Consider the following 10,546-nt stretch of genomic DNA (forward strand, 5'->3'; position numbering starts at 1 on the left):
AACCTGCCACTTCCAGTAACGTGGTTCTGTGTAATCTTAAACAGTAAGCAAGTGTCACCAAAATCCTATTCTGAGTTTTTTTTGTTGTTGTGTCTTTGTCTTAATGCCAGGTAATACAACAGCAGAGAGGGATGAAAAAGAGAAAGAAAGAACAGAAGTTGCATCTAAATCAGCTGAAATGCCCCACGACTCTGCAGGGTAAGACTGATTTATATGCAGGGATGCAAACAACTGGCTTCCTGGTGACTGTCACCTTTTCCTGTCAATTTGGGTGACTTGTGTGAATCGTCAAGCTATGAAGATTCCTTCTTCTCTCGCACATGCGTTCCTATGTGTGTGTGCTTGAAATGAAACTTGAATCCTGAACAGAGCAGCTATTTAGAGACTGTGTGGGTGAAAATGTACAAGAGGCCTAAATCTCCTTTACAATAACTCACTGCATGTTTATGTTCAGGTAGGCAAACTCATTAAAATATGCAATAATGACGATCAGTGTATATGATAGAGTAGAGGTATTAGAATCTGCCAGAGGCCATTAAATTTGGGTTTTTACAGCAAAATTTTCCTTTTAGTTGGTTACTTTTTCCCCGCTGACTTGCCATTCCATATCCTTCTTGAAAGCCCTGTCCATTTAAACTGTGATGTGGAAAATTATCACAGTCTGAGACTGGAATCTCTTATTTACACAGAGTTACAGCTGAAGTGACGAAGAATAAGGTGTGACAGTCTTTGTCAAAAGAAATAAACAAAATAACTAGGTCAGGTAAGGCCTCACTCAGGCAGCCTGAGGGTGTGTTTTAAGGAGAGGACATTGTTGGACATTGAAGACATAATTGACCTACATGTAGTTAACTACCCCTCAACACAGCAGTTATGTTGCTTTTTTAATTCATAAAATTAAAAAAAAATCTTAGTGGTTAACATCTGCCGATTTCTTATTGATCTAAGTATAATAAATATTCCTATTTGTGAATAGTCAATCAAAAAGTGTAGGCTTTTGTCATATGGTTATATGATATTGTAGTATACATTATGTTATGCTGTGGCTTTATTTTTTTCCTTCAGGTAGCTCTCTTTTTTCAGCATACATGTGTTTGCGTACCTGTAATATATCACAAAAGAATGAGTTCACTGAGTATCACTTTTCTTCTGTAACCCTGCAAAATGCACAAACGTTCCACTAATATGCTTCTAAATTGTGTCTTTCCTCCAGACTGGAGCCTGCGGAACCAGAACACCTTGCAACCCAGGAGGACTTGAGTGTCCCTAGTGATGCCTCCACACCTTCCCCCTCACCACCCGAGTCCCATGAGGACAGACAAATTGTAACTCTAGTGGAAGAGGATGATGATGAAGAGCCCAGACAGTCGACTGTCACGCTGATGGAGGAGGAGGTCGAGGAAGAGGAAGAGAAGAGGGAGGAGGAGACGAGGAGGGAGGCAGACAGGAACCAGTGGGAGAACCAGACTTACTGTCCTTTCTCCTCCTTCTCCTCCCTGTCTCTGTCCTGCATGGCCACCCTGCCTGAGCTGCTCCATCGCTGGTGCTCTGCAAGGCTGGCCAAGGAGAGACTGCGCAGCCTCAGGCGGAGGCAGCTGAGCCTTCAGACACAGACACAACCTAATGCAAACACGCCCTCCCTCACACTCACCCCTCCCCTGATCCCTGCCCCCACACTTGTTGTCAAAGAGACCCTCCCCCTCACAGAAACAGTCCCAGAGCCTGAGGTGCCAATTAAGGCCCAAAATGAGGGCAAAATCATGGGTGAGGTGCACACTGCACATCCCAACACTCACACCCCTGACACACACACTCCAGAGCTCAGCATCCTCCTAGAACCCAGTAGGACAGCCACCATCCCCCCTCACAGTTTCTCAGATATCCACAGCTCCGTGACGTGGCCAACCCCAATCCACGAGGAGAAGCCGCTTCCCCCCATTAAAGATGCAGCACTTGACCCCATCCCCACTCCACCCCTCCAAGCCGCCTCTGTCCCAGAGACGCAACAGGCCAGCAGTGCCACCCCCTCTCTTACTGTCAGCGTTCCCCAACAGCCTGTAGTCACTGAGGTAGCCTCCCCTGTTTTTGTGGTTCCCCCTGTCAAGGAGCAGCCGGTTCAGCCTCTTCCGACTGCATCGAGGCCCGAAGACCTCATCCCTCCTCCCACTGAACTACCAACAGCTGCCCCTTTCACCGACACTCACACAGACACAGTTAAATCAGGCACAGACAGTGGGGACTCACAGAAACACAGTGTCCAGGCTTCTCAGACTCACGGAGAGCAGGGGGACACTCTCACCCAGAATGGAGAGCCACATCGGGTGGAAGACACGGTGGACGAGGACCTGTTGAGCAACAACGGGAATGGGAATGTCCACCGGACAGCTACAGACTTCTATGCAGAGCTGCAGAATGGAGGAGATTATAATGGCGGAGGAGTGAACGGGAATGGCGTGTTGTTGAATGGGGGGACAGTGCACGGCTCCAGCCAGAAGGAGAGTGTGTTCATGAGGCTCAACAACAGGATCAAAGCCCTGGAGATGAACATGAGTCTGTCCAGCAGATACCTGGAGGAGCTCAGCCAGAGGTAAACCACTGGATACAATGATAGCATTTCTTTCACGTTTCATTTTATCGCTTAGTAGATTGATATAACCAGTGCCATTATACCATGAAATCAAAACATTTCGCTGTGGTCTTGATTTGCAAAACTCATGAAACAAATTTGAACTCAGTTCAACATTTGAAGTTGACCAAAGAATGGTGTGTCGAGGCTCTGGTGTTACCGAGTGTATTGCTTTTGGTGAAGAACACATTCTAACTTGTTTAGGACTTGGGACTTGATATGAGACTTGCCTCTCTTGACATGGAATGCTCCTTGGTACTTGAATGTAAAGACTTGAGACTTAATTCTGACTTGCAAAACAATCACTTGATCCCGCATCTTGGAAGGCTTCCTTTTTTATAGGTTTTAATTTTTGTGTTTGTGTTGTTCAGATACCGTAAACAGATGGAAGAGATGCAGAGAGCGTTCAACAAGACCATCATCAAACTGCAGAACACCTCCCGCATTGCTGAGGAGCAGGTCAGTTTACATGAAGCACAACAAGTTGAAGCATGAAAACACAAAGTAGTTGTGTGCGTTCGTCTGATAGCTTGTGCTTTTCAGGACCAGAAGCAGACAGACTCTATCCAGGTTCTGCAGAGTCAGCTGGAGAACGTCACTAAACTGATGCTTAATCTCACGGCTACAGTCAGCCAGCTGCAGAGAGAGGTAACACTCCACTATTGTTAAATGCTACTGTACTGCTTACTTGTTATATAGTGATTACAGGTTGGCACTGCTTTTTTTCAACCAGTTCAGAAATAATGTCTGTTTATTGTATTAGCTTTGAGAGCTGACTAACACTGCAATATACAACCAAGCTAATAATTTGTGCACAGTGTTCAGTTTAGTGGTTGTTTTTCTCTTAGGGAAATAATAATCTACGTACAGGGTGTTCCTGATGGATAGGGTGTATTTAATAACACCACCACAGTGGTTGTTTTTAGCACAACACTATCCAACAAACAGATTTTTCCTTTTCTCTGCTGAACTGCCCATGCCTAACAAAAACCAGAGTCAGAAATGTGTTAAATTTTGTGCTTGCAAAATGATCTCAGCAACAAGGTGTTTGAAGTTGTGTTGAAATTTAACAGACCATGTGGAAAAGAGGCTGACGAGGGAAATACTGAAAAGATGACAGCTCAAAGAACACGGACGGCTCATATTTGAATATTTGAAACCCCTCTGGCAAACTGTTGACAATGGACTGTTGAGTGTGGACATGAGGCAAAAAAGGCTCATTCTCAATCAGTAGTTAGTGATACTACATATGTACAGCAACATTCTGAGACCATCCAAATTCAATAGTTTCCATATTTCTGCAGACCATTCCCATAATCGTCTTTTTTCAGTCGGTCCACGCATCAAAACTGTTACCTTTCCACGTTCAGCAGCCAACTATTTTGTGCAAATAGGGATTAGATTACATGAGGAATTCATACATTTCTGAAAGATAAATGACTCAGAATCAGCTTTATTCCAGGTAGGTTTTCATACACAAGGAATTTGCCAAAGTGTTTTGGTGCATAATAATAAAGACAGATTATAAAACAAGTACTGCAATTCAAGAAGTAAAAATAGAAAATGGAAAATTGCCAATAAGACACTGAAATGTTAAAAAAAGGGACAATATATTATTTAAATGAAAGTATGCAAAACTATAGTATAGTATATAGTATTTGAGATGTGCAAGATGTAATGTATTAGGCAGACTCAGCTGGGAATAAATTGCTATTTGAGTTAATACATTTTAAAAAATGTACCACATTATCTAGAAAGATAAGACAGTATACTTTTTATTTCAGACCCTTTGCAGAGAACTTGAGAACTGTTTCCAGTATTAGAATGGCTCATTTATTATTTGTATTGTCCTTAAAGTAAATGCTTCACAGGCCTAAATTGGACGGTGGAAAATGTCCTGATGAAACCTGTTTTTGGTGGGAGAAAACTTTCCATGACAAGTAGCTGACTAATTGGTAACATGTCAAGGGGGCAAATCGGTGCAATGCAATGCAAGCAAAGATTGTAGCATGTCTGAATAACTGTATTCATCATTACAAGTGAAGAAAAAGTCAGGAGATAACTTAAAGTGGATTCTTTGGGTCTTGGACAACAAAAAGCACATGAAGTGAAAAGCTCTGGTTATTTGTAAACAAACAACAAGCTCACAAACTATTGTTTCTTATTTTAGGACACAATGTAAAATACACAACCCACTTTTAACAAATTTAATTTTTGATTCATACTTTGTCATCTCAATGCAAGGAAAGACAATATGTACAGTATGTGAAAAATAAAAAAAAAAGCGGTGTTGTGAGTGCATGTGATTTTCTGAACTTCTTCTCTGCAGGTATCTGACCGTCAGAGCTACCTGGTGGTCTCTCTGGTTCTGTGTCTGTGTCTGGGCCTCCTGCTGTGTCTGCAGTGCTGCCGCAGCTCCTCTCCCAGCCCCTGCACCAACGCAGCTGCCCTTCCCAAGAGCAACCACTACCCCAGCCCCAAGAGGTTTGTCACATACACGCATTCTGTGTGTGAATATGATGTTTTGCCTCTGTAGGCTTTGCTTTTAATTCACTGTGATATTTATAAGACCATTGTTCTGCCATTCTCAGATTTCTCATTGTGATCCCCTGCAGCCAGTCTTATGATGCTGTATTTGAATAAAATAAAATTTCATCACTGCCTTCCTGCACTTGTCACATGCTCGCTTAAAGCTGCCAATCTTGTCCTGCAACTAACTGCCAGAAGTTGCCAGGACAATGTTGATGTAAACAGGCCTTTATTAATGTCAATATCATTTTTCTTGTCAGATGTTTCTCTTCCTATGATGATATGAGCCTAAAGCGCAGGGTGACCTGTCCGCTTGTTCGCTCCAAGTCGTTCCACTTGTCCTCTACAGAAGGTAAGAGCCTCCTCTCTAAACACACACATGGACACACTACACACAAGTCTCTCCTCTGTTTTTTTTATCTACTGTGTTCCTCCCTCTGCCCTTGTCATTAAAACATAAGCAACATTAGCTCTGCAGTAGGCCCTTTCAGGCTAGTTGCGTCACACTGCTGCAGCTCATGACACATACAGTAACTGTCCACATCCAAATACTACATTCCTTTCTATCTTTTCAGCTCTCATTCTGTCTATATCTCCGTTTTCCTCTCACACATGTCGCCATGCTTAGTGGCTGGTGTTGCTAGTGCCTCCAGCAACACAAGCCCACAGGAAGAGGCTGGTGCAAGCACTAGAAAAATAAAGTCTTTGACTTGTGAAACCTAAAACTCCCCCTGCTGTTCATTATCCCTCAACTATGTGTGTGTGGGTGTGTGAGTTTTGCCCTTGAGGCTGAGAGGCTGTCATTGCCAGCTTGTGTCCACATGCAGGCTTAAGGAGTATAATAATAGAGCATGATGCTTTGCTGGCTCATGGTAGACATTTGCAAGTAGTAATCGATAATAAAATAATACGCTTTTGGTGTGATTTTTAGCTTTAACTGACTTTGCTTTTAGTCTTAGTCAAATTTCTTGTGTTATCTTCTCTGCAGTCATTAAGCTATGATTAGAATATGTAATATATATTTTTTGCATCTTTAAATAAAACTACTTGCAAGGTCACTTCATGCTTGGTACATGTATGTTTTCCTGTTTCCCATTCCATCATTAACCTGGCCCCTCTCTCCCCTCCCCAGTAGGTCCAGATGACTTGTACATTGTAGAACCTCTAAGGTTTTCTCCAGAGAAAAAGGTACAGTGTCTGTTCCAACTGCTGCTGTTGGCTGTGACGGCCGCTGTGTGTTTTCTACTGTCAGTCAGTCTGTACAATGAGTGTGTTAGAGATTCATCAGTCACTGATTGCTGCTCTCAGTGGAAGTAGCCAAGATAATGGAGCAGCTGAGGAGTGTAAAGATTCAACCCACTCCAAATACCTGTTAACCACTTCCTTTCCGACACTGTGGGCTTAATTTCAAGCTTCAATGCAAGTGTAACGAAATTAAAAACCTGTCAGGTAACTCCTCTCCGTAACACCACATTCTCGTATGAAAACATTCGCTGAGGTGAATAAAGCATGATGTGCTGTGTGTTCACGGTGATGATGCACAGATGGGCTTTAAGTTCATCTGAATCTACGTTTATGCATAATTCATCCTCTCGCCACCCACCCAAAGGCATTATTTTCACCTATTTGGTGACCCACACGCACCTCTACTGGTTGCTGTTGGTCTTTTGAATTATGTCGAGCAGCACAAGTTTTCCAGGTGATATCTCTTGTGCATTGTATTGAGTTACGGGTATTTTCCTCTTTATTTGAATGGTTACAGAGGCTATTTTCAGTAACTTTAAACATGCAGTAATTTCAAAGCAGCAAATAGTAATATTTAAACAGCAAAAATAAAAACTGTAGTTATAAACGTGGCAGGACAGACAAAGCACTTGAAAGGAAGGCACATCAGGCTACTGATGGAGCTCAGAATTTATCATTCGGACGGCTGTTTGACTCCAACTTAACTGTGTGAACCAGGACTGTTTGTGTGACGTTTTGGATATGTAGAAGAACACTTACATCAACATTAACAGTATTAACATTCAGACTAATTCTGTATTTGTGTCGGGAGATTTGAATAATCAATGGCGTCATACTGCTGAATGTTAATTCTTATGACCTGGCCTGTCCGAACCACGGATTAACCACAGTTCCAACAGTTTTAACTGCAGTTTGCTCATCACTAGTACACAGCACAGCATCAGGGTCAGCTATAAATACTTTGTTTAGATAAATAGTTCTGATTAGGGATGAAACAATACTTGATTTAATGATTAAACTGTGATAAAATACCGTATGATTAGTATTTTTCTTTCACATTTTAATTATCTTAAAAATGTGTTTGATTACTGCACTTTGAAAAACTTGCAGTATATTTTGTCTAGCATAAACCAAAGTAAGCAACAGTCTCCCAGATGCAGGGACAGGAGCAACTTCAGTTTGTTTTGTATCAATGAAAATATGGACATTACAAAGGACATGATGCAATTACAAATCACTGAGAGGATTCAATATATAAGTTGGTGAAACTATTTCAGTTTGTATGTATCAGAACTAAATATTTTCAGCAAATTTTAACAGTAATACTAATAACCATGAGAATTTTGGTCACTATAATTGTTGTATAAAATTTTCATCTCTAGTTCTGACAATATTTGTTTCTTACAAATCCAAGATTCAGTCATTCCCTAAACTTCCCAACCCTTCTTTGATCCATTTGTCTGACTCCAGTGTGCAGCACAAAAGTGGTTAATATGGCTGTTCATTATTAGATGTATTTAGACTTTCTCTGAATGCTGTTTTAATCGTTCGCTCCTCCTGTCTTCTGTTTTTCCTGTAGAAAAAACGCTGCAAGACAAAGTCTTTGGACAAGGTTGAGTTCCTGAAGGCATCTGATCCCTCTGCTCCTCTTACGAATGGAGGTCCAAAGTGCAACGGTTTCCAACCATGCCTCCCTGAACCACCACCACCTCCTCCTCCTCCTCCTCCTCCCCCTCTCCCTCCCCCTCCTCCTTCTCTCCCACCGCTTCTCCAGCCCTCTGTAGAGGAGGTGTCATCACTGCCCACTTGCACCTCCACGGAGTTCCCCTCAGAGACCAGCAGTTGCAGCTCGTCCACCCACTCTGAGGAGTCGTACACGAGCCGCCTCCCCCCTCCCTCCCCCATCTTCCCTTCTGTCGGCCTGTGCAATGGCCACGGAGGCCTGCCTTTCCACCTCCAGCAGCCCCCCGCTAAGTCCCGCCAGGAGAAGCGCTCCATGAAACGGCGGAAGTCGCGGCAGACGGAGCTGCAGTTCCCCGCCATGTCGAGGGGGAGTGTCGCATCTCTGCCCAGCCTGCAGCACCTTATGAAGGGAAACAAGGAGATCAGTGTTGGGACCATCGGGGTGACCGCTGTCACCGGACATGTTTGAACACTTTTACACAACTTTCTATTCACACACACACACACACACACACTATATGGTAGCAGAATTGCGTAGTAAGGAGTTGAGGTCTTACTGCATCCCAAAGAACCACATTTCCCATGAGCACCCAGGCGCACCGTGGAACTTAAGTGGCTATGGCAGCAGTAGCTCCACATCATCCGGTCCTTATCCACTCCTGTCAAAGACCTGTTTACGGTTACGTGCCTTTATATCTGTTCTAGACCTTTTAATGCTAAAAACACGACATTTAAAGATCGTTGACGTGGATAGAAAGAGACACTGTGGTGGGGAGTGAAGCATCGATACAAGTCAAACCCATTCAAGGGTGTTTTTTCTTTTCTACTGGATAAGCACATTGTCCCACGACCGTCGAGCACCAGTGAGCGTTTTTATCTCCACTCTGAGCACAGCGAGGAGAGGCGGCGTTCCTCCACCCACGGGAACACTGAGAAGTATTAGGCTGCTCTTTTGGATGAAATTCATCATTACGAGCGAACTGCAGAGCATGACTTCTCTTTTCATTTCCTTCTGTTTTCCATCGCCATCATTTGATCCATTCTGTCTTTTGTATTTCATCCTAACATGACTGCAGGTGTTTGTATGGGACCAGAGCGTTACACCTTAACTGCACACCAGACTCTCCGCTTTGTCTTCCTCTGTCTCTGTCAGTCTGTCCCAAACCATCCGTCAGAGCTGAATGAAGAATATCATTTTGCATGGGGGTGAAACAGTCTGAATGTGTTAGTCCTTTTATTTAACCTCATATTACAAATACAATTGCGGCAGTTTGTAGATCCTGAAATGAAGAGAAACTGCTCTGTTACAGAAGGTATTGTGACTAAAAGGAAGGTAAAGTGAGTTCAGACAGGCTATGGAGGCAAACTGTGGGCTTTTTATTGTCTTTTTCTCCTTATTTTATTATTTCTTTCATCTATAACTGAGCTGTGCTCTTCTCTTTTGCTTGAATTACTCTCATAAGCAGTACACAGTGAGATGTTTCCTGTTGAGGGCACAGAGTACTATAGGAGCACATTAGGTGGCAAAACTGAATGTTTACACTTCCATCACACATATACATCCTACTGGGACCCTGCAGCTGAGCCTGACAGGCCAGTTTTATTTATCTATTTATTTATTTAAATGACTACAGAGTTTTCTAACCTAGGCACTGGCCTACCAGTCTCTCAATCCTGCAGTGTCTTCAGTAGTTTATCCAGTATGTTACATAGAAATATAACAGTGCAATACAATTAATCAGAATTACACACAATAATGGGTTGCTCAGTTTCTTCTTTCTCTTTTTTGTTCATTTTAACTTTGACTGATATTATATATGATAACAGCCTTTAATTGTTTTTGCCTCAGCTTGAAGTATCAGATGAGTGTGAGAGCGGTCACGTCCTGCAGCAACTTTATATATCCAGCAAGATAATTGAGCATTGATTAATAGTAACTACGGGCTTCTCAGGATTCATCACACTGCTGCTTTTGTGTATGTTCAGAGCTGCTGGGTGGTTAAAAGTAGTGGAAAGGGCTAAACTGAGTGTTTATCGTCCTGTCGTCTGTGTGCTTGTTTCAGCGTCTTTGTCAGATCGCTGACCGATTTTAACTCGCCCTGTCGATGATTTCATGACTGACCTAGAGTACATCAACATTTAGTGTAATGTTTAAACACTGTAGGAGTCCCAGATGTGGAAAAACAGGGTGTGTTTTTTTTGTTTTTTTTTAATAAAATTGAAAAGCATGTTTTTCTTTATGCAGTTTCTGACTGGCTCTGACTGTGGTTTTACATTTTGACAGAGACAGAGACTCTTTTTCTAACTCTTCCGAAAGAGCGTCATTATTACCTCCTCTGACCAGCCTCTGCAGCACCTCTTTCTCTTTACATATCTCTATTCACCAAGATCACCTCCGACCCCCCCAACCCCCTACCCCATCCACTGCACGACTTCCTGTGACTGTGAAGAAGAATTTTAATC

At 42.7% G+C, this 10,546-nt stretch overlaps 1 protein-coding gene across 4 annotated transcripts in view; it reads left to right on the top strand.

Moving 5' to 3' along the window:
- Nucleotides 1–10,290, top strand: part of suco (SUN domain containing ossification factor) — a 50,089-nt gene extending 39,799 nt beyond the window's left edge. For 3 of the 4 annotated variants that reach the window (XM_084722691.1, XM_084722693.1, XM_084722694.1), the window contains 8 exons: nucleotides 111–198; nucleotides 1,214–2,587; nucleotides 2,998–3,085; nucleotides 3,170–3,274; nucleotides 4,956–5,110; nucleotides 5,416–5,507; nucleotides 6,288–6,343; nucleotides 7,980–10,290. In XM_084722691.1, coding sequence (XP_084578817.1) covers nucleotides 111–198; nucleotides 1,214–2,587; nucleotides 2,998–3,085; nucleotides 3,170–3,274; nucleotides 4,956–5,110; nucleotides 5,416–5,507; nucleotides 6,288–6,343; nucleotides 7,980–8,552 — 2,531 coding nt within the window. In that variant the 3' untranslated portion in view covers nucleotides 8,553–10,290. The remainder of the gene's footprint in view (nucleotides 1–110; nucleotides 199–1,213; nucleotides 2,588–2,997; nucleotides 3,086–3,169; nucleotides 3,275–4,955; nucleotides 5,111–5,415; nucleotides 5,508–6,287; nucleotides 6,344–7,979) is intronic. The other variant, XM_084722692.1, reaches the window with a different exon arrangement.
- Nucleotides 10,291–10,546: the final 256 nt, after the last annotated feature.

The sequence above is a fragment of the Lutjanus erythropterus genome, chromosome 7, assembly GCF_056507025.1.
Source record: "Lutjanus erythropterus isolate fLutEry1 chromosome 7, fLutEry1.hap2, whole genome shotgun sequence".
NCBI classification, from domain to species: Eukaryota; Metazoa; Chordata; class Actinopteri; order Lutjaniformes; family Lutjanidae; genus Lutjanus; species Lutjanus erythropterus.